General features: G+C 39.8%; 1 protein-coding gene across 3 annotated transcripts in view; it reads left to right on the top strand.

The window, feature by feature from the left end:
* Window positions 1-25,365, top strand: part of LOC308523140 (coiled-coil domain-containing protein 144A-like) — a 64,325-nt gene that overhangs the window by 24,371 nt on the left and 14,589 nt on the right. The window contains exons 4-10 of one of the 3 annotated variants that reach the window (XM_081096831.1): window positions 23-83; window positions 3,905-4,271; window positions 4,389-5,011; window positions 8,910-9,070; window positions 17,245-17,422; window positions 19,517-20,443; window positions 22,223-22,375. In XM_081096831.1, coding sequence (XP_080952957.1) covers window positions 23-83; window positions 3,905-4,271; window positions 4,389-5,011; window positions 8,910-9,070; window positions 17,245-17,422; window positions 19,517-20,443; window positions 22,223-22,375 — 2,470 coding nt within the window. Of the gene's footprint in view, window positions 1-22; window positions 84-3,904; window positions 5,012-8,909; window positions 9,071-17,244; window positions 17,423-19,516; window positions 20,444-22,222; window positions 22,376-25,365 lie in introns of all 3 variants that reach the window. The other 2 variants (XM_081096830.1, XM_081096832.1) reach the window with 2 other exon arrangements.

Here is a 25,365-nt window from a genome sequence, read left to right on the forward strand (position 1 = left end):
TATTATATATTTTACTGTAAAGACTTTGCAGCAAACCTGGCATTGGTGATTCAAGACCTACATCACACAATGAAGACTTGAAGGTAACGTGCTCCCTTGTGAAATTAATTTTCCTGCTGTCAATTTAATTTTGTGTGGAACTTACTCTTAAAATTTTATAGCGGCTTACCTGTCATTGATTTATGATTGTAATGCAAAATTAGTCTTTTTATTGTTAAATTTTCAACTGAGATATGCCTTTTTAAGAACTGATTATAGAGAGAGAGGGAGGGTTAGGGGGGAGAGAGAGATAGATAGATGATAGATAGATAGATAGATAGATAGATAGATAGATAGATAGAGAATAATTGACATGAGAGAGAAACATGGATTGGTTTCCTTCCCCATGAGCCCCAACTGGGATTGAACTGACAGCCTGTGTATGTGCCCTGACTGAGAATTGAACCTGTGACCTTTTGGTGCTTGGGGTGACGCGCCAACCAACTCAGCCACATAGGCCAGGCCAGAACATATGTTTATTTTATTGTGTGATTCCTTTTATATGTAATTTCCACAATAAATGAGTCCATAGAGACAGAAATCAGACAAGTGCTTGCCAGAGACTGCAGTAGGGGAGATGGGGAGTCTCAATTTTGTGGGAATGAAGTTCCCTTCTGGAGTGATGAAACGTTTTGGAACTAGATAGAGGGCATCATTGCACAATATTGTAAATGTACCAAATGTTACTGAATTTTTTAGTTTAAAATGGATTATTAGATCGTGGAGATGAGATCCAAGCACTGATAACTTTATGTTTGGGGCATGTTGTTTCTTCTTCCTTCCTATCTTCACTCCCACCCTCATCTTCCCAGGTCATCAGCTCATCTGCTATTTCACTTTCGGTCATAGTGTGGTACCCAGGGTTTATTTTATGTTTGGTGGACTATACTCACTACAAAAAGAATACTCTCATAATAATAATTATCAACAGATCTAATTAAGATCATATTACACCTTTCAAAACAATCCAATAGGCTCATTTAAAGCAGGTCTTCTGGTGAAAGGTTACATTGTTAATTTGAGATTCTTCTTGTTTCTTGAGGTAGGCCTGCATTGCTGTGAATTTTCCTCTTAGGACTGCTTTCACTGTTCCATAGATTTTGGGTTGTCATGTTCTCATTTCCTTTGTTTCAAGGTATCTTTTGATTTCTTCCTTGATCTCATTATTAACCCATTCACTGTTTAGTAACAGGTTATTTAGCCTCCATGTGTTTGTGGGTTTTCAGGTGTGGTTTGTTTTTTTGTGTGTGTGTTTGTGTGTAATTGATTTGTAGTTTGATAACACTACAAATGTGAATGGAGAAGATGTGTGAAATGATTTTAATCTTTTTAAATTCTCTAAGGCTTTTTTTATGGTCTAACATCTGGTCTATCCTGGAAAATGTTCCATGTGTACTTGAAGAAAATGTATACCCTTCTGTGTTACAGTGTAATTCTCTGAAAAAATAAATGGAATTTGTCTGGTAAAATGTGTCTTTTCAGGGTGCTCTTATCTTTTTTATTTCTTTTGGAAGATCTATCCATTGATGTCAATGTGGTATTAAACTCCCAACTATGATTATATCAATATTTGCTGTATATAATTAGGTGCTCTTATGTTTACAAAGGTTATTTCTTGTTTTCGGGTTGATTCCATTATCATTATATAACTGCCTTCTTTGTCTCTTGTTATAGCCTTAGTTTTAAATTCCATTTATTTGATGTAATTATTGCTATCCTGGCTTTTTTGGGTTGTTAAAAATGAAAAAAAATTATTTAATTTTTTTACTTTCTGACTTAAGAGAGAGAGAGAGAAACATTGATTTGTTGTTCCTCTTAATTATGCATTCCTTGGTTGCTTCTTGTATATGCCTTGACACAATCTTTCTGATCACCTCAGTTAGGTGCTCCTGGAATGTCACTGTGAGTGTTCTGTGAACCCTCCTTTTGTAAAGTCTTGATTGCTTTTGGCCTGTTTGTGGATGGGGTTGATCTTCAGGCTGGCTGACTACACACAGTGTACAAGCTGCTGTGCAAAGACTGACCCCATGTTGAGTAATTCAGGCCAGCTCGGTTTGCTGTCTGTCCAGACCTTGGGTGTTCTACTTGTGGATCTAACTGGGTCATGCTCTGAAGTCCCCCCACTCAACCCTGGGTGTGTTGGTTCTGGGGCCTGTGGAAGGGTCTCTGCTGAAAGGCAATGTCAGTCTCTGCCTGTGATCTCCCTTGGGCTGCCTATGTGGAGCTATAAAGAGATCCAGTATGTGTGACTGCCTCTGCTGGGCCAGGGGGTGCCTGGGAGGTGCCTCTTTCCACCAGCATCAAGCCCATGGGACAGCTGAGCAAAAAGCCCAAGTCACTTGGACACTTGGGCTACTTCTACCTACCAGCTTTCTGTTGGGGTCAGTCAATGGGAACTCAAGAAGTTCCCATTGGTATGTGAGTTGCATGAGGTAAGTGAGTCATCAGGTAGGTGCAAGTGGTGTTTGCCATGTTGATACAGATTCAAATTCGGTTTCATTTCTGGGTGTGAGGCCACTCAGCACAAGTCCCAGGGAACACAAATGCCACTTATCACCCACCAGGTACCTGTGGACTGTTGTGGTTGGGTGGGGCCTCAGGGAGACATTAGAGGAAGGCCATCAAAATTCATCAGGGCTCAAAGACCAAGATTTGGCTGCATGGAGGGAGGACTCAGCAATGAAATGGTGGCTTTAGTAAGACCAGCAAGGGAATAAAGACCCTCAACCCAAAGTCACACAACTCAGTCTCTGACACCCCCTGAGTCCATCCCGACCTCCTTAAGAGATCACAAAACACCACGGGCCCACACTCCTTTGCAATAAGTAGCTCCACAGGGTTTTGAACAAGGATTCAGGACGATGGGCTAGTACATTCCCCAGGCTGAGGCCATAACGAAGGGAGGGCTTGACCCAGGGTAGATGGCATCTGTGGGCATCGTGGGAGAGGGACTCAGCACAGGGAGGGCACCCAGAGGCCATCCCCTCAGCTCTCTCCCAGAGCCACACAAAACAGTCTCCTCACAGGACTCCCAGGCCACTCTGAGCCACCCTTTCTTCATAGGCCCAGGGTAGGTGGTAGGAAGGATACTTGTGTGCTGGCCCTTTACGAGGGCTCCTGTTTTTCTAGCAGACTCCCAACTCTTCCTGGAGGACAGAATCCCTTCTGATTTTCACAACCAGCTGTCCTGTGGGCTCCTCTTCCAGGCTCTGGTTCTCAGGGCTGGGAGCCCAGCGTGGGGTTGAGACCACATGCTCCTCAGGGGACCATTGCACTGAGACATGCCTCTGCATTCTCAGCCACCACAAGTGGATGCGGGGACAGCCCTTTTTGGGTCTCTGTCCTTCCTGCCAGTGTAGCTGAGGCTTCGTCTGTAGATCCTTGGTTATAAGAATGATATTCAGATAATGTTCAGTTGGTTATTCAGGTTAGTAGTTACATAATTGAGTTGTAATCCCAATCTGGTCCACAGAGGAAGTGAGTGTAACTTTCACCTCTTTTGCCTCCACTTTGAATCACCCTAAAATTTCTGAAATGCACTACAGTGGCTCACTATTTAGGATATGGTGAGGTGAAATATTTTAAGTGAGGAAGACTTTGTAATGTTAAAATTTAGCTACTAATTTATTTCTGATAGATTTAACATCTAATGAATTCTTTGATTTCAGTAGTGTTACAGTTAGGTTTGAGGGCACATGTTTTTATTTTAATTTAGACCAAGGCAAGTTTTTCTTTTCTTCTTTTTTTTTTACTTTTCAGTTACAATTCATTGATTTGGGGGAATAGGTAGTCACAGACTAGGAATTCTAACCGTTAATTTTAAATTACATTCTAATTTTTCTTTGTCCATACTTGATTACTTAAGGATAAAGTTATTTCAGAAACACATACCCCGACAGCAAAGACATCTAAAAATCAAAGCAAGCATATTTGTCTTCCACCTTTGCATCTGGAAAAAATGACTCAAGAATCACAAATAAATAGGGCATGTGACAAAGAGGATACATCGGCATATTCAGGACACCCTTCTGTGCAAAAGGAGGAGGAAATAGGCATCAAACAAGGCACATTAGAGCAGAGGAAGAACTTACAACTTTCCAAAGATGAGTCAAAGCAGAGGTCACATGAATTTTCTGTAAAATTCAAAATGACGGAGTGCCCTGAGGAAGAGCCACTACGTGATAACTCTAAAGAAGAAGCAAACTTAAGACAAAGGCCTTCTAATTTGACAGGTAAAATGCTTGATTGTGAGGGGAAAGATGCACTTGGAAAGTCTGTCTCTGCAGCATTACAAACATTTCCTGAAGGAGAAGAAACCTCTCTCAAAATTGTTTCTCCATCTCATGCAGACCCTGGGTCCCCGGAAGACTCTCCCTCATCATCATCCTCTGAGCTTTGTTTAAGAGAAAGGAAATTACACTCTGGAAATGATCACAAACCTGACGCTGAACACGTTTTGAACAAAAATGAGGAGAGTTTTTATAATGATACAGAAAATAAAAAAGAAAGACACCCAGTAGTTACGTCTGAAGTGAGAGAAGACCAAGACTTTGCTATGCAGATGACAAAAAATATGAACCCAAATACCACGGATTGGAAATTAGGCATCAGACCTACACCTCAGTCCCGTGATCCGAAAAGCCACCTTGAATTGCAGTATCCCTGCTGCAATGAAATCAGACTCATCATTGAAATAAAAAGCCACGATACGCCTGCTGTTACAAATGCTTATAAGGAAACAAAGCCAAATCAAGATGTGTTCCAGAAGCCATTATGTGCAGATCATTGCCGTGCTAATTATTGTAAAAGCATGGACTCTAAATTAAAAGATGAGAGTTCCTCTGCACTGCACAATGACAGAACACCTGGAGTATATGTAAATGAAAAATTACAAAGGATTATGAATGAAGTAGACATGTACAAAGCAGAGCACCTGGCGTGGAAAAGAGAGAAAATTCAACTTCAAAAAGAGGTAGAACTTCAGTTGCTGCTACTATTTGTTTTTTTCTCTTTATCAATTCTCTGATCCATTCTGATTTTCCACTTCTGAAAAATATATTGTACGTAAAATGAGGTTGTTTAAATATGTAATTGTGTGTATAATTAGAATCTGTCAACTAAGTAATAGTTTAGGAAAATATTCTTCTGTTCTTTAATTGACTTAAGTCTCTCTGTCAGCCTTCCCTCTGAATTGGGCAACTAATTTAGCTATGTACCATGTGACCTATGTACTATGAACCAGTGAAAAGTATGAAGGAAATTGTTTAAAATATGTAATAAGTACTATGCTGTTGCTTTTTAAGTCCATTGGCTTAAATTTACAACACATCCCATAGCTCAGGGAGTATGGCTCATGGTGGAGCATTGACCCATGAACCAAGATGTCTTTGATTGGATTCAGGGTCAGGGCACAGTGTGGTGACTGGATCTATAGTAGGGAATGTGCAGGACGAATCCAATCCATGTTTCTCATCGATGTTTTTAACTCTCTATCCCAGTCCCATGCTCTCTTCCTAAAATCAAATTAAAAAAAATTGAATTTATGTTGCATCCCAGAAACAATAAAATGGAAGGAAGCTATGACTGAGAGAAGGGATATGAACAAATATCCCCAGCTAAACTCTCTATTTTGTGCTGTAGTGTGCAGTCTTCTACAGTTTACTCAAAACCTTGACACTTAGAATTCTAATATGATCGCTTCAAGATATTTTTATTTCATTTTTGTTAACAGTTTACATTCAATATTATATTCTATTAGTTTCACATGTACAGCATAATGGCTAGATAATCATATACTTTTAAAATTGGTCTCCCCAATATTTCAAGTACCCACCTGCACCGTATATCATCATCGCAATTTTATTGAGATATTTTAATAACAAACATATATACTTCCACATATATTTTTTATCACCATGCTCAGATGTGTTTGTTGAGTCAAAGCTTTACATTATGTTGTGTGGCACTGCCATAAAAATAAATGAACCCTTGCCATTTGTGACAGCATAGATGCTAAGTGAAATATGTCAGACAGAAAAACAGAAGTCCCATATGATTTCACTAAGATGTGGAATGTAAAGAGCAAAATAGGTTAACTAAGAAATTTATGAGAGACTCATAGATGACAGAAATCTGACTGATGGATGTGAGAGAAAAAGGGGTCAGTAGACTGGGCAAAAAATATAGGGATTAAGAAGCACAGAATGGTAGTTAATGAATAGTCACAAGGATGTCAAGTACAACCTGTGGGTAACGAATAATGAAAATACATCCTGCATATCAGATATTTACATTACAATTCATAACAGTAGCAAAATTACAGTAATGAAGTAGCAACGAAGATAATTTTATGGTTGGGGGTCACCACAACATGAGGAACTGTATTAAAGGGTCGCAGCATTAGGAAGGTTGAGAAAAACTGGCATAGAGAATGTAGTCAATCATCTCTCTCTCTCTCTCTCTCTCTCTATATATATATATATATATATATATATATATATATATATGCCTAAGCGACCATCACAACAGAACAGATGACCGAACAGTCTGCGTGGGACGACCAGGCCTACAGGGGGTGCAGTAAGGGCAACAGGGCCAGCAGGAGGGTTAGTGAGGGGCAACCAAACAACTGAGCAGCAGGCTGTGTGGGGCAACCAAGCCCACAGCAGGAGCAGCTGGGGGAAACCAGGCTGGCAAGAGGGGGCAGTAAGGGGCAACCAGACTGGAAGAGGGGGATGGTGAGGGGTGACCAGGCCGGTGGGGGTCAGTAAGGGGTGACCAGGCCAGAGGGGGCAGTAAGGGGGCGACCAGGCTTGCAGGGGGGTGCAGTTGGGTGCAGCTAGGGCAGCAGGGGGGGGACAGTTGGGAGACCAGGCCTACAGGGCAGGGAAGTTGGGGGCCATTGGGCTGGCAGGGGAGCAGTTAGGTGTCAATCAGGATGGCAGGCAGAAGTGGTTAGGGGCAATCAGACGGGCAGGCTGGCGAGCAGTTGGGAGCCAGCGGTCCCGGATTGTGAAAGGGATGTTCGACTGCCAGTTGAGGACATCCCCTGAGGGGTCCCAGATTGGAGAGGGTGCAGGCTGGGCTGAGGTTACCCACCCCCCTGTGCATGAATTTCATGCACTGGGCCTCTAGTATTGTAATAAGTATGTATGCTGCCATGTGGGCACTTGGAATATCAGGAGGATCACTTTGTGAAGTATCTGATTGTCTAACCACTATGCGGCACAACTGAAACTAATACAAAAATGTTGAATGTGAAATGTAATTGAAAGATTAAAAATATAGAAATGTAGAATACCTTCCAAAAATAAAAGCATGGCAATTATCATTTTGACATGTATGTATCATATAGGTCACATAAGTTATTTGCCATAAACTCAATATTTGTCTCTAAAAGAGAACCTGAGCTTTGAGATGGAAAAAAAATTGAGACATTATGCTCCTTTATAAGAAAAAGTGGATGAGCCTTCTCATTACATTAAGGCATTAAATTACTTTTCAAAAGTCATACTTATTTTACCTGGTTAATTTAATAAAATTTTTTGTTTATTTATCTGATTCAGCATTATAGAATTATGAGAGGCCCCAGTGCACAAATCCGTGCACTAGTGGGTCCCTCAGCCTGGCCTGCGGGATTGGGCTGAAACCGGCTCTCCATTATACTCTGAGGGGTCCCAGATTGCGAGAGGGTGCAGGCCAGGCCGAGGGACCCCACTGGGTCATGACTGAGGCCGGGAAGGGACACAGGAGGTTGGCCAGCTGGGGAGGAACTGTGGGAGGGCTCCAGGGTATGCCCGGCCCATCTCGCTCAGTCCCAATGGCCGGACCCCAGCAGCAACCTAACCTACCGGTCAGAACATCTGCCTACTATGGTCAGTGCATGTCATAGAGACTGGTCAACTGGTCAACTGTCTGCCCCCTGGTGGTCAATGAACGTCATAGACAGCGGTTGCATGGCCTTAGCATATCATTAGCATATTTCACTTTGATTGGTTGAATATCCAACCAGATGACCAGACACTTAGCATTAGGTTTTTATTATACAAGATATCTCTTCTTTTGGTGCCATAAAATGGTAGGTAATGCATCTTTAGAAACTTTGGACAGATCATTAAACCTTGATTTCCGTTATCAGTAAATATGGGCTAAAGTAAGTAGATAACGACTTCTATGTCCTCTAGCTATAAGATTTTATAGTGATTGTATGTAACGTTAGGGGAGCATTACTCATTTTCCAGAATTATACATTAACCAACAATCCATTGGTTTCACTCTACTCCAGTGCTGTGGTAAACTGTGGTTCATATATTTTATGAATACCACCACTTTTTTGATGCCCTCAAAGATCTTAAAGAAAAAATAATTGTAAAAGGCAAGAGGGGAAGGAATAGCTTCCTGCAGAATGAGGATAGCTTCCTATTTGTTACTGACGCACAATGTCACATTCGTTAAATCTGGTGGGTAATGCAAGACCCAGGTGGGAAAGACAGAGGAGGACACATTTTGCATTTTTTGTCCTTTTACTTCTCTGTCTCTGCTAGATAAATGGGGTGGGGTAGGTAAGGTAACCAAGTGTGGGTGTGATGTGAATCGGTGCACAAAATTAAGACAGCTCTTTTAAAACTTTTGGAAAATTCTGCTTCTTTACTGAAACAGAAATGAAGCAGAATTTTCAACAATTTCAATGACCTCTAATGATAAAAATAAACACACAAAATATTTTTATTGATTATTTTTATTATTAAAATATTTTTATTATTAAAGTCATGGCAATTAAACTAAAAGCCAAACGATAAAATTAAAGAAAACACAGTATTTTTAATGAATAAGGTAGTAACAATATCCTTAATATCAAACTTTCATCAAAGGCTGAAGAAGAAAAAAAGAAGCAGAAAAGCAGTGAAAGGAAAGTGTCAGGAAACATGTATAATGCTGCTGCTGCTGACAGTGATGGAAGGAGTCAGAAAAACAAAGTTGAACAAACTGATAAGCAGCAGCTTCCTGTTATGGGGAGCGAAGATTCTGATAGGTAAGCCTACAGCAGTATTTAATAACAGGTAATTACTCTTTTCCTATAAAACAAATTCCAATTTGTGCAAATATTCATGATTAACAAATTTTATATTTTTACTAGGGAGATTGATCCTTGCCTGGTAATCAGAAAAAATGTAAATCAACAAACAATGAGATACCATTTTTTAAATTTAAAATGATAAATATTTTATTTAAAAAATAACAACCAGAACTGGCACATGAGAGGAAAAGGCGCTCCCGTGCACTACTGGTACCTGACATTGGCACACCTTTTTCTAGGATAATTGAGTGAATTTTGGAATTTCAAGTATGTCATTCCTTTATCCCAATAGCTTCACTTCCAGAACTAGATCCTACAAGAAGACATGACTTGGATATACACACATGTACAAATTCTAAGGACATCAATTATATATTATTATGTATATAAAACATAAAGTAGGTCATTATAGGTAATATAGATGTATATATAATGGCAAATGTTAAGGATATATAATATACATTTATGCATTAAGGATACTAATACAAATGTTACATATATACATATGTATAAGAATATTTATTATAGCATTGCTTACAAAAAATTGTAGGTAGTGTAAATACCTATCTATAAGGTAATACATTATTATACACATAAAATAATGTGGTATGCAGCCACTGGAAAAATGGGGGTAGTTCTGGTCTACAGTATACTAATTGTTTCACAATGTACTTGTACTTAAAGCATTGGGTTTAATGTCATGTTCTAAGCAAATTTTGTGAGAATATTTTTAATATCCGTTCAGTTATAAAAGGAAGTTATATGCTACACTGTCACTCTACTTTGTTTCCACCTAAGTTGCTGGTTACTAGATATTTGTGTTTTATTCCTAATATTGGGCACTCAAATTAATCTGAAAGCTGAGGGATTTCACAAGGCAATTTATTCCATATCTTACATAAAAACTTCAGCATATTGTGAAAAACCTATTAAAACACATCAGGGGATTAATCTGCTAAGTGAGGGGCTGACAGAGCTTTTCTCTAAAGTGCCAGATAGTTAAGTTAGTGTTGTGGGCTTCGTGAACTATGGGGTCTCTGAAGTTAATCATAGACACTAGGTAAAGGAGTGGGTGTGGCTGTGTTCCAACAAATCTTTATTGACAAAAACAGGCTCTGGGCTGGATTTGGCCTGCAGGCATTCATTTGTTGACCTTTGCAATATAAACCAAGGTGCTCCTAATGTAGTGAATCTTCTGTTTGAAAAGTACCCTGCGCGCGTGCCTTTATCCTTCATTTTTAAGGAGAATACATTTCAGTACGCACCACACACAATTTTTCAACACAATTGACAAAAATTCAGTTTATAAAGTAAGAATATTACCTGCATGTTTCCCCCTTTATTTCTATTACACAATTTTAATATGACTAATTACAGTGTGCTTTGTACATTTAAGTAGTGTCACATATTCTAGGATTGGATGATTTTCATCTAGCAAGAAATCCTTCTGTCATCTTTGTAAGCATGAGAAGCATCACAATCAGATTATGTAATCTTATAGAACTAGAAAAATTTCATGGGGTCTCTTAGTTGTATAATTTGTGAATTTGTTATGTAACACCTAGTCTGGCATGTTTTAAACCATGTAATATTACAGGTATGTAATGAAAAAACTCTTAAGTATTACAAAAATACTTTATGATCATTATGAAAGGATTGAAAGCTACAGGTAAACATGAAGATGAGATCATCCAAGGTCATGCCATTTAGTATAAAGTCCTTAAAAGCACTATCTATACTCACTGATTCTAATTTCCCTTCCATGCACTGTTGAGGCCACTCTAGTAATTTTTAGTCCTAACTCATCTCCAAAATGGTTTTTCTCAAGATTAGTACTTGTTTTCCCTCTAATAAATCTAGACATCATGTTTTAGACCTGGCTTTACATAACCTATCAGCAATATTTGACCCCATGGAAAACTTTGTTTTCATTTGGCTTTTAGGACTTTGAGTTTTCAGGGGGTGAGAACACACTCACCTAGTTTCCCCCTTGCCTGCCTAGCCTGTCCGTCTTAGTCTGTTTGATTTCTCCTCGTCTCCCACCTTTTACACAATCAGGTGTCCTGGGATTCAGTCCTTGGTCTTTTTTTCCTACCAAAATTGACTTTTACTACCTTGTATACACGAATGATCTTCAAATGTATATTCCCAGCCAAGATCTCTCTCCTTAATGCCAGACCTATATATCAAACTGCCTGCTTAATAACTCTTTTTTTAAAAAAATAATATATATATATATATATATATATATATATATATATATATATATATATATTGATTTCAGAGAGGAAAGGAGAGGTTGAGAGAGAGAGAGAGAAATATCAATGATGAGAGAGAATCACTGATAGGCTGCCTCCTGCACATACCCTATTGGGGATTGAGCTCAGAACCTGGGCATGTGCCCTTGACTGGAATTGAACTTGGGACCCTTCAGTCCGCAGGCCAACTCTCTATCCATGGAGCCAAACCAGCTAGAACTTGATCTCTCTCTCTCTCTCTCTCTCTCTCTCTCTCTCTCTCTCTCTCTCTCTTTAATATCGCTATTGGGTGTTGCAGACTTAAGATCTCCAAATTTGATCTATTGATAGTCTTTCTCACATCTACCCTTCACGTGGTCTTTCCTATTTGAGTAAATAACAGCTCTTCCAATTGCTCTGACAAAAACTTGGTGTCAGCCTGTCTTTCTCTTTGTCTTAAACCTCACATCTATTGTCTCAGCAAATCCTGTCAGATTACTTTCAAAATACAGTGGAACCTGGATATAAGGGACTCATTCAGGCAAGGGGTGTGCTTTAAAGATGAAAATCAGTTATATATAATAAAGTAGGTTTTCTGAGTGTGTATGTGAAAAAATTGACAAATTAGTTTACCTGTTTTTACATATGTAGACACATTTGTATAATTAAAATTAAGTAGATATGAAAAGTTTCATTTCAAAGAAGAGTTTTCCAAACACATTATTGCTTATATATTCACCATAGTTTTGAGACTGTGTAATAAGTATGGAATCTAAATGGAAATAACCATTTCACAGAAAATACATTTTAATTATATTTAACTAAACAAATGAACAATGTTCTAAAAACAAAACAAAATTTAAATTTTATAAGAACAGGAAAAAAGTTTTCCTATTTAATCATCTTTGGATAATGATATATACAGACACTCCTGTTGAGGTGTCACTTTAATATTTGATTCTGAGGGGCTTGCTTTAGGTAATCCTGCTTTGAAAAAAACGATCTAGCTTGAACGTTTGAAGTCTGCTATTTTTGTTATTAACTCCCTAATATTTTGAAAATGGGTAAATGAAGTTGAATTTTATTATCCGATGAATTGTCAATAAATGTTATTAGATCGTGGAGATGAGATCCAAGCACTGATAACTTTATGTTTGGGGCATGTTCTTTCTTCTTCCTCCTTATCTTCACTTCTACCCTCATCTTCCCAGGTCATCAGCTCATCTGCTATTTCACTTTCAGCCAGTGTGGTACCCAGGGTCACCTTCATCTTCTTCTAACCACTGTAAAACATCTTCCTCAGCTACTTGCCCACCAATATTCTGTGTTGTCCCACAGTAATCGGTAACCTCTACACCTTCTAAATGCAAGTCTCCCTTCATTGTCAAGTAAATTCTTCCAACCAGTTTCTAATGTTTGCACTTCTTTTCATGCTGCAGCAAAATTGCTGATTTTAAACAGTAACTCTTTAAAATGGTAAGTTTTGTAAGATATACTGTCTTCTTATATGTTCATCATTACCTTCATTCTGCAATACAAGCACTACTTCCTCTAAAAACTTTTTGCAATATATTCATTTGGTTGCCAGAATTATCTTTAAAGGTTAAGGTTGGAGTGATGTGTTTTAAGGTACATACATAATTTTAACTTTATACTGAATGGATCTAGTAATGTGTGCATCCTCCAGTCACCGAGAGTAAACAAATGCACACAACTGGGGCGCGGCTCAGTGCACATGGGAATTGGCCGGCATATGTTAACACTTCTAAAGAAAGTCACTCCACTTGCCAACAGAACCAATTCCTAGGTGCCATGTGGTGTAATCATGTCCTAATCATTTGCCAAACATTGTTTAGGAACTGTGATTCTTGGATTTAAATATGCAGAGTATAGTTGTAGATAAGTGGTGAAATTACTACAGTGGTTTTACAACATATGGCCTATTTGATAAAATTTGTCAAAAATAACTGTGAGTTAATCACCAAAAAAATAATCTGTTAATTTAACTATAAGCAAATCTTGGTTAAAAGCATTTTAATTTAATGGGGTGTTAATTTTCACATATGACATACAGACCAGAAGTTTTATCTGTTAAATCTGAAGTCTGTTAATTCAAGGTCCACAAAAATCCAGAGTTTACTGTATATCCAGAATGCAATCACATCTTCCAGGTCAGGTCACTACCGTCTGCTATCTAGATTAGCTTAGTAGTCAATTAATTGATTTCCTTCCTTCCTTCCTTCCTTTTTCCCTCCCTCCGTCCCTGCCTCTCTCCCTCCCTTTTATTTTTATTTATTTTCTTTCCATCAATTCTAGTCTTTTGTTCAATCTAAACACAGTTGGACCTATTAAAAGGTAAGTCAGATTGTATTGTTTCTCTGGCCAATACCTTCTAATTGCCTGTTTCACTCAAAGGACATGAGTCCCACAGGCCTCCCAACTGGAGATTGAACCCAAAACCTGGGTAGGTGCTCTTCCATCAGCTATGTTCAATATTTCATATTCAATAATTAGAGACTTATTTTTGAAGTTTGGGTCAAGAGGAATTGTTTAATAATTGCTCTCAAGAAGATCCTCTTAAATGTGTTTTTATTAATTTTAGAAAGAGAGGAAGGGAAAGGGAGAGAGAGATAGAAACATCGGTTATGAGAGAGAATCATCAATCAGTGGCCTCATGCATGCTCATTACCAAGGATCAAGCCAGTAACCCTGCGTGTGCCCTGACTTTGAATTGATCTGGTGACCTCTTGGTTCATGGGTTGATGCTCAACATTGATGTTTAGTGTTTAAATATTTAGTTTTAACCAGGAGAGTGATTTGTATAGCTATATATAGATTATAATTTTATTTTAATCCTCACCCAAGGATATATTCTTAATGATTTCAGATAGAGATGAGAGAGAGAGAGAGAGAGAGAGAGAGAGAGAGAGAGAGAGAGAGAGGAGGGAGAAACATCAATTGGTTGCCTCCTGGTATGCTTCCCATCCAGGAATTAAACCTGAAACCCAGGTATGTGCCTTGATAGGGAATCAAACTGGCAACTTTTGGTGTATAAGATGATGCTCCAATCAACTGAGCCACCCAGCCAGGCATTTTTGTACTTTGTGGATGTATATAATCATGATATTCTTATGCATGAATTGATTCCATAAAAAAGTAATTATACTTTCCTGTTGGTAAATTTAGCTTTTCATTTAAGATTGGATGAAAAAGTTACCAAATAATTTCATTTTCAAAGAAAATCATAACTACTTGGGTTATTACCATTTTCTAACTATATATATAATGACATGCAGATATTTTATTTTTTTCTAATTTTCCCCTGTTTTATTGAGCTATAATTCACACGTAAACCTGTATATTTTGAAGGGATACAGTGTGTTTATTCCATGCACTTTTATGTTCTTAAATGATTACCTTAAGATTCTTTGTTCGCATTTCCATTACATCACATAGTTACCAATTCTTTCTTTGTGGTGAGAACATTTAGATCTACTCCCTTAGCAACTTTCAAATATATAATACAGTATTGTTCACTATAATCACCATGCTGTACATCAGACAGGGTTGAATCCTATATGAACATACATGACATTTACTTAAATAATGCTGGCAATATGAAAGAGCAGCAGGTTATCCAAGAAAATCTATTTTGCACCCCCACACCATACGCCAGCTGCTTATATGGGGTAGAAAGACAAAGATTACATGGGGAAGTAGGCAGAAGAAATAAGAATGGGTATGATCCAAATGCAACAGAAATGGGTATTACAGGCATGGGGAAATAGGCAAAAGGAATAAAAATGGGTATAATGGTAAAGATTACACCAATGAAGGCTGGGACTCCATTGTTTCATCAAAAAGGTGGTTAATCTTTCCATGATACAGGTAGTTAAGGAGGATGGCCCACATTTCCAGGTTAACTTCCAAGTGCAAAGGGACTGGGGGGAACTCCCAGCCAGATGAGGGTATGATTTCTTTAATCAGAACAAAACAATCATGGTTAACAGAGCATGATTAATATTTGTTATAACTATAGCTAGTCTCTACTATTCTATTTTTTCCCCTACCAGTAAGATTTCCTTCGTTCTCTTTTCCCTGGCAAAATTCCTGTGTGTGTGTGTGTACATATATATGTGTGTCTGTACACACATAATATATAATAAACTAGTAATATGCAAATTAAACCTCACACCCTCACAAGATGGCTGTCTACGACCAGGCTGGCAGGGGGGTTAGTGAGGAATGACCAAATGACTGAACAGCAGGCTGTGTGGGGTAACCAGGCTGGTGGAGGGGCCATAAGGGGTGACCAGGCTGGCAAGGGGGCCAGTTAGGAGTGACCAGGCCAGCAGTGGGGGCAGTTGGGGGTGACAAGGCCAGCAGGAGTTTGCAGTTGGGGGCAATCAGGCCGGCAGGCGGGTCAGTGAGGGGCAACTATGCCAGTGAAGGGGGGCAGTTGGGGGTGACCAGGCTGGCAGGAAGGTGGTAAGTCGGGGGGTGACATGGTCAGCAGCAGGGGCAGTTAGCGGTGACCAGGCCAGCAGGAGGGAAAGTTAGGGGTGATCAGGCAAGCACACAGAGGCAGTGAGGGGCAATCAGTCCAGTGCGGGGGCAGCAGTTAGGTGCAACCAGGCAAGCAGTCAGGCAAGTGGTTAGAAGCCAGAGGTCCAGGATTGTGAGAGGGATGTCCAACTGCTGGTTTAGGCCCAATCTCAGGGAGGGATTTTTCCCCAAGGGGTCCCGGATTGGAGAGGGTGCAGGCTGGGCTGAGGGGAATCCCACCTACCCCCATGCATGAATTTTGTGCACCAGGCCTCTAGTTTACTATATAAACATACACATACAAGTGCAGTCACATACTTAATATACACACATATACATACAAACAGACATACATACATACCACATCCTCTTATCCGTTCATTTATTGGTGAACACTTAGTTTATATATCTTGGCTATTGTGAATAATGCTGCAGTGAACATGGGAATGCAGCTATCTCTTACAAGCGGTGATAAAAAGATGTATGACTGTTCTCTAAATATTTGTTATATCCATTGGTCTAATGTTTGGTTCAAGTTTAACATTTCCATCTCTTCACACTGAGCTTTTAAGTGTCTTAAGAATGAATTGAGCCCTGGCCTGTGTGGCTCAGTTGATTGGAGCACCATCCCTTATACTAAAAGTTTATTAGTTTGATTCCCAGTCAAGGCATATACCTAGGTTGTGGGTTTGATCTCTGGTTTGGGTATGAATGGGAGGCAACCAATCGATGTTCTCTCTCACATTGATGTTTCCCTGTCTGTCTGCCTGTTTGTCTGTCTCTCTTTCCATTCCCCTCTTTCTAAGACCAATGAGCATATCCTCAGGTGAGGGTTTAAAAAATTAAGAAAATGCATGAATTGCGTCTCCTGTAACCACCATATAGTTAGGTCTTATTATAATCCATCAAGACATTCTCTACTTTTTTTTCATTTTATTGAATTTATTGAGGTGCCTCTGGTTAACAAAATTATACAGGTTTCAGGTGCAAATTCTACGAACACATCATCTATACACTGCATTGTGTGTTCACTGCCCCAAGTCATCCTATGCCTTTGATTGGAGAATTCAATCCATTTACAAAATAACTTTTGGCAAGTAAGGACTTACTAATGCTATTTAGTTGTTTTCTGGCTGTTTTGTAGTTGCATTGTTCCATTCTTCCTCTCTTGCTGCCTTCCTTTGTGAACTGAAGATTTTCCATAGTGTGCTTTGATTCCTGCTCTTTATCTTTTGTGAATCTGCTGGAGGTTTTTGCTTTGTGATTACCATGAGGTTTACATAAGACATCTTACGATATAACGGTTTGTCTTATGTTGATTACATCTTTGCTTATATTTAACTGCAGATCTACCTTAAGAGAAGAAAAAGAGAAGAGACGAAAAGCTGATCTGTTATGTGAAAAAAATAGGGTGCAGTTAAGAAAGAAAGAAGAGCACTCTATTAAAGAAGTTGAAATGAACCCACAACTTGAAACCAACATTAGAACACAAGCCATCACACTGGAGATTATAGGAGAGAATGAGGTAAATTTATCTTTGGGAAAAATCTCTTATTTCTAACAGTACTTCATCAATATTTATATCCCTGTCATTTCATGTATATTATTACATTTATAACAAACCAAAAGATGTTCTCATTCTAAATGGGAACTGTGACATTTATGAGTTAAATTATTCTTAATTTATTACTATCTTTGGCATCTAAGAGATGCTTGTGAATGTTTTCTAAATGAAGAAATGGAAAATAAATTGAGCCTACCCATTAAAATAAGTGTTATTTCTGGCTCTTGAAAAATGTTAACATATGGGCTAAATTGCCTTTATACTGTGATGGAACGAGTCAAATATTCATAAATAAATTTTATTTCAGAATACTGTATTTTTGCTCTATGACAAATGTAGCAATCACTTACAATTTTAGTTTTTCACGGAAAGGAACGATCCTTGTGCTTAAACAGGCTACTTCCTTTTCACAGCTTGTTTAAGGTACTGCTCTTAAGCTTTGGACTTTTTTTTTTTTAATGGAATGAGACCAAAAACTAAATGAAATGTGTCTCTAGGTTGTAGAAGAGCAAAATTACACTCAGAGGCAACCTTCTCCAAAACAGAATGCCAGAATATTACAAGGTGGAATTCTGACTGAACACTTTTGCAAACCAAAAGTGATAGAAATAGCTCATAAGAAAATGAATTCTGAGGTAGTTTATTTAGTCATTTTCAAATATACCAGTATGTGAGTATGTGTGAGTTTGTATATATTTTAAAAAAACAACAATACTCTACATATAGAAACTATAGAGGATTTAAACAGCGAGAGAAAGAGAGAGAGAGAGAGAGAGAGAGAGAGAGAGAGAGAGAGAGAGAAAGAAAGAGAGAGGGCTTTTGGGGTCCATTGGATAAAATTATATTGTTAATTCAAAACCATTTGTCTCAAGTAGTGACATTCACAATGGCTTCATCCAAAGAAAAGGCTTTTAATATTTTCCATAAGAATTGATGTGTTTTCCATTATCCCAAAGATATTGCTACTAACAACAGATGTTCCAGATTTTGGCAGTAATTTCATTTCCTTGACATATTAATATAGAGGTTAGTTTTTACTCCCAGTGATGTTATGGAGGAAAGTATAGCAGGTTCAGAGATCACATTTTAGATGTCATTCTTCTGCTTTTGAGAAAAGTAACAATTTGTGCTAAACTCAGAGCCCCATTTTAATACAAGGGACTTTTGAAGAGAATGCAAGCTATAATATACTATATTTAGTGGTAATTTATTGATTAAGTATTTTAGTGTATTCCCCCCCCATTTCATATTTAATACTACTTCAAACATCATGAACAAGAAATAAAAGTTATTGAAGCGACAAATGTTCTCGTGTTTTTCTAAAAAGAGCTCTGTAAATTTTACTTAGTCACCATTTGTTTTTTGAAACATAGGCTTCATTTGTGTTTCTGTATCCACACTGGAGAGGAACTATGGACTGGTGCAAGAGCATGAATTGTGGAGTCTGAAAACCTGGGGAAAATCCTGAACTTCCTTATCTTTTTAACCCCTCCATTCCAGATTGTGATAACTGAATGATGGACGTAGAAGTGCTTAGGAAAATGCTTGATTATCAGTTATTAGTATAGGTAGTTTTTATAAATGACTATGAAAGTATTAGAAAAGTAGAATATCTATGGGATAATATTGGGGGAAAAAGAATTTTAGGAAATTTAGTTTGTCCTATTACATGCGTGGTTTATACTTTTACTATGGTGTAGCTATATGTTCAGGCTATAATATCAACTTGTAAGTGTACAGTTATTAGTATTTTATTTAAATGCATTCTGGGCTTGTGATGATTTAGAAAAACCCTTTCTAATTCTGAGACTCTGAAAATCTATTGTGATTTTTTTTCACTTAAAAAATTCATCATATTATATTACATTTTTTAACTTTGGAGAATTTATGTTTGTAAAAGTTAGAGGTTTGGATCCAACTCTATTTATTTTTTTTCAGTGGGATATCCACATATCGCAACGTTTTATTATAAACATAGGTTATTCTTTAATTTCAGAGCCTATCATGACATGTCATTTCAATGTTTTAGCTAAAAGTCTTCTTTGTGTTACATAGGTTTCTGAGAGTTCTGACGAAGAAAAAAGTCGATTGCATGAAAATCGCATGTTGTGGGATGCAATTGCCAGGCTAAGACGGGAAATGAACACAGTAAAAAATCAGGTCCAGGAAATGGGAAAAAACTGTTTTGAGGAAATTGCAATTGTCCAAGAAAAGACTGACCGTCTTGAAAAGGCATTAAGAAAAACAGTATTTCAACACAATGTGGAGCTTGAAGTTCTGAGAGTTGAGAATACTGTGCTAAACAGTAAACTGGAGGATGAACAACAAAACAGAGGAAGACTGGAAGCAGAAGTTGAATCAAACCGGTCTAGACTGGCTACTGCTGTACAGGATCATGAGCATTGTCAGACAGCAAAAGGAGACCTACAATTTACTTTCCAGAGAGCAAGATATGAATGGTTTTGTTTATGTGACAAAATGAATTCTGATATGTCTAACCTAAAACATAACAATGAGATTCTTTCTCAACAACTTTCTAAAATGGAAACTAAAATTAATAGCTTAGAAATTGAGCTTCATCACACAAGAGTTGCTCTCAATGAAAGGACATTGGTTTTAGAAAGAGACCTCATTAAAAAGCAGTGTCAAAAGGAGGAAACTGAACATGTGTATCAAAAGGAACAAGGTAAAGTTGATAAAGACATTGGAAAGCAGGAATCCTTACAGGAGAGGCTATTTCACCTACAGAGTGAAAATATGTTGCTTCGACAGCAACTGGATCAGGCTCACAACAAAGTTGACAGAGAAGAAAAGACAGTAATTAACATCCAAGATCAGATTCTAGATATCATAAAAATATTTGATGATGAAACTGAAAATTATTATCTTATGCTGAATAAAATAATTAAGAAGTTAATCAATGAATGGCATCATTTTAAAGGAAGAATACATCAGTGTGAAAATGATCATGTAGAAAGAGATGTAAGTATCCAGACAGATAAGTATTTTTCAAACTTCCTAAGAGAAAATTCAGAGTAATATTTGATGATGGATAAGTGTTGAATCTAGTTGAATATTAAAAATGTAGAGATCATGGCCCTAGCTGGTTTGGCTCAGTGGATAGAGAGCATTGGTCTGAGGACTGCATGGTCCCAGGTTCAATTCTGGTCTAGGGCACATGCCCGGTTGCAGCCTCGGTCCCCAGTAGAAGTGTGCAGGAGACAGTCAACCAATAGTTCTTTCTCATCATTGATGCTTCTATCTCTCTCTCCCTCTCCCTTCTTCTCTGAAATCAATCTTATGTGTGTATATATATAATATTCCATCTCTAAATGTGTTTGCTCTGTCAGCTTTAAAGCAGACGCTGTACCAGAGAGATGAACATTAAACCTAAAAAGTGCTTTGTTTTGAGTAAAGACGTTGTGCTGCCCATGAAATTTTAAGAGGTTACGTTATCGATTATTAGTAGATATAGGTTTATATCAATAATTTAGTCTTATATTAATAGAATAATAATTTTAATCTTTCTGTCACCCAATTTAAAACCATTAGGAAGCAAGTAAATGGAAATGCTCTACCAAAAATGAGTATTTTGAAATTAAGATTCAATTAAGTGGATTAATTTCACCGCTAAGTTCAGATTTCCCAGATGAACTGAAATGTAGATGCTGTATCATATACTACCTTCCCTTCAATAGCTTCTTATACATTTTAGTTGGTGTAATGTTATTTTTATTTATGCTAAATTAAATTTGGAAATATTTCAGTCTCGAGTAATATATTCATATGACCTCTCAACTCTTTTAAAGGCATCTACTTTTCATTAAATCATAATTTGGGACAAATGTGATGACTTTTAGCAAACCCACACTTGATTTAATCTTTCCACTACTATTTAAAAATTTCTTTGAATACTTTTACAAATAAAGTGCTCATGTTTCTCATTTTGAGGCCTCGTTACTATCATTTGGAAATAAGTTTGTCCAAGAAAAAGAGAATTGTAGCTCTCTGTGATTTAGTAACTTGGCATTGGATCTCCATTTCAGATTAGTGAGGGGTGGCAAGGTTTATGTGTAGCAGGGAGGGAAGGCAAAGGCCTCGTTAGCTAGGGCCTTGAAAGCCATTGGAATGACTTCACTTTTCTTCTAAGTCAGGAACCTATTGGGAGGACTTGAACAGGGAATTGAATGTGTGAGGAACTCTGAAGTTAATTTAAGCCTCTGATTAAAAAAATAAATAAAAAGAGAAAATTTTCCATAATATTGAATTTACTACCACTTGATCCACCTACGTACCCATTTCTCTTTGAGATGTCAGTAGATTGCATAGCTTTGAGACTTATAGGAGAGGGGGATGAGAGTGGGGCTGAATCAGCTGTCTGATTTGACAGAAGTGTTACATTTTCTGTGACTTTAACCTGATTAAGCAAACAGAAACATGTCCATATGAGGAAAAGGAGGTGAATTGATGTAACTGGTGATATTTTTCCAGTCATAGATTATCGTAATAAAATTATGATAATAATATATGACTCTAACAAGGTACATCCAGGGTTGGGCCAAAGTAGGTTTATACTTTTTATAGTTGTTTGTGTGGAGAATAATACAAGAATTAGTCAATAACTGTACAAGAGTAAACTCTGTGTTTCATGTACTCACAACTGTAAATCTTTTGCCCCGTCCTTTATGTGAAGTTATGTGTTATTAACATAATTTCATAATAATGTGATTTATAAAATGAGTAACAGAAATATCTTACTAGGCCATTGTGAAACAACTTCAACAAGTACTGGCTGGTACCAAAACAAAACTATCTACAATAAAGTTTTTTCTGGAGATTGAATCACGTCATCATATGCATTTAGAAGATAAGAAACAAGATTTCAAGAACAAACTGGATCAAAGCAGAAGTCAAGTATGTATGAAATTTAACCTGTAATCAGTTAAACTATAGCTGGTTAAATAATATAATGTGTTTTAGGATACTACTTTTCATGGCAGCTTTCTTATGTATTTCATTGTGATTAATTGTATTATCTTTATAGTGCACTTATATCTTAAACCCTGGCTTTTATTCTGCCATTTGTATATTTTTTTAAGTATTTACCCTTAGGAACGTTGAGAATTATGCATCATTCTTCATAGGAGTCAAGAGGATTGTTTTCTATTAACTAACATTGCAGTTCATGCCATTCGAAAAGCAACCTCAGAAATTGTTTTCATATAAACACCTCACAAATTGTTCTTCACTTTGGGCTCCCTGGAGGTGTTGTAGGACAGTGCCTTTAAAACTCATACATTCTGAAAATCCTTTGAGGCACCACATAAATGTTTCTGAGGTCTTAAGGGTTTTATAAGTCTTGGCTTCATCCTTAAACCATGTCTTCCTGGACACCCTGGATTTGATGTTAGCCCAGAGCCCTTTCTTTATTTTAGCACTAGAGGCCTGGTGCATGAAATAGTGCATGGATGCAGTTCCTAGGCCTGACCAGCAATCGAAGAGCAAGTGTCTGGTGTGGAAGGGCAGGTCCCAGCTGACCTCTGCGCCCTGGGCAGCACCTGGGCTCCCAGGCCCCTATGCGCGCCCCCCTCTGCCTAATTCACAGTGCCTGAGTGCCCACACGTAGATTTAGTGAGTACAGCCAGATGCCACAGGCCCGGGCTCAGTGTGGGCCTCTGGGCTGCCCAGCAGCACCACACAGAAACCGGGAGGCAGTGTGAGCTCTTCTGGCTGGCTCACAGACCGGCTCCTGTGCAAACCCATGGGGAGCCTGACCGGCCCCTGTGGTCACAGTGGCTGCGGCCCAGTGGCTGTGTCTCGGATCACCCAGAACATACCACGTGTGTGAGTCCTGGTGTCCTGGGAGAGGGTAGCAGGAGGAGTGAGAGCGAGCTTGGCAGAACCCGCATTCTCGCTGCACCTCTGTCCCCATCACCCCCACCCTCAGGTAGTCAGTGAGAGGTCACAGACCCATGTCATAGTGAGCGGTCAAACTCCTGGTCTCCCCAGTCGAACTCTTGGTCAAATGAACACCCAAGGGGACAATTTGCATATTACCCTTTTATTATATAGGAATAGAGGCTCAGTGGACAAAATTTGTGCAGGCGGTGGCGGGGGGGGGCGATCCCTCAGCCTGGCCTGTACCCTCTCACATTCTAGAACCTCTAGAGGAATGTCCGCCTGCTGGCTTAGGAAACATCATTTTCATAATCCGGGATCCCTTGCTCCTTACCTCCCACCTGTTCGCTCCTTACTGCTTGGCTTGCTGTTCCTTAGCACTGCCACAGAGGCAGGAGAGACCCCCGCCACTTCCTTTGTGCTTGCCAGCCATGAGCCCGCTTCTGGCTGAGTGGCACTCCCCCTGTGGGGGCACACTGACCACCAGAGGGCAGCTCCTGCATTGAGCGTCTGCCCCCTGGTGGTCAGTGTACATCATAGCGACCGGTCATTCTGATCATTCTGCCATAAGGGTCACTTAGACTTTTATTATATTGACTAGAGGCCTGGTGCACAAAAATTTGTGCACTCGTGGGGGGGGGGTCCCCTCAGCCCGGCCTGTGCCCTCTCGCAGTCTGGGACCCCTCAGGAGATAACGACCTGCTGCCTTAGGCCCGCTCCCGGGTGGCAGAGGGCAGGCCCAATCCCTAGGTGCAGCCCCTGGTCGGGCTCAGAGCAGGGCCGATTGAGGAGTTGGGGCGCCGCCCCCTGTCATGCACAGAGCAGGGCGGATCGGGAGGTTGTGATGCCACCCTCAGTTACGCTCAGGGTAGGGCTGATTGGGGGGTTGGGGCACCGCCGCCTGTCACACTCAAGGCAGGGTCGATGGGGAGGTTGTAGTGCCACCCCTTGTCACGCACAGAGCAGGGCCAATCAGGGGGTTGGGGCGCCACCCTCTATCACCCACAGAGCAGGACCGATCAGGGGGTTGGGGCGCTGCCACTGTCACACACAGGGCAGGGCCGAAGGGGAGGTTATGGCTCTACCACCGCCGTGGGCAAACTACGGCCCATTTGAAATGAATAAAACTAAAAAAAAAAAAAGACCGTACCCTTTTATGTAATGATGTTTACTTTGAATTTATATTAGTTCACGCAAACACTCCATCCATGCTTTTGTTCCGGCCATCCGGTCCAGTTGAAGAACCCATTGTGGCCCTCGAGTCAAAAAGTTTGCCCACCCTGCTCTACCCCAATACACACAGAGCAGGGTCCGTGGAGGGGGGGTTGGGGCGCTGCCCTCTATCACCCACAGAGCAGGGCCAATCAGGGGGTTGGAGCACCGCCACTCTCACCCTCAGGGCAGGGACGATGGGGAGGTTATGGCTCTACCCCGTCACACACAGAGCAGGGCCGATCAGGGGGTTGGGGTGCCACACCCTGTCACACACAGAGCCACAGGGCGATCAGGGGGTTTGGGACCTCCCCCCTATCAGTCACAGAGCAGGGCTGATCAGGGGGTTGGGCGCCTTCCCCTGTCATGAACAGAGCAGGGTGGATAGGGAGGTTGTGGCCCCGCCCCCTGTCACACACAGAACTGCAGGGCGATCAGGGGATTGGGGCGCTGCCCCCTGTCACGCTGATCCCGGTGCCAGGAGGCCTCTCAGCTCCGCTGATCCTGGTCCTGGGAGGCATATTACCCTTTTACTATATAGGATAGAGGCCTGGTGCATGGGTCGGTGCTGGCTGGTTTGCCCTGAAGGGTGTCCTGGATCAGGGTGGGGGTCCCCACTGGGGTGCCTGCCAGCCTGGGTGAGGGGCTGATGGCTGTTTACAGCTGGTCACACACCCTTCAGGGTGGGGGTCCCCACTGGGGTGCCTGGCCAGCCTGGGTGAGGGGATGATGGCTGTTTGCAGCTGGTCACACACCCTTCAGGGTGGGGCCCCCACTGGGGTGCCTGGCCAGTC

This window comes from Myotis nattereri, assembly GCF_964212035.1.
Source record: "Myotis nattereri genome assembly, chromosome: 1".
Lineage (NCBI taxonomy): Eukaryota > Metazoa > Chordata > Mammalia > Chiroptera > Vespertilionidae > Myotis > Myotis nattereri.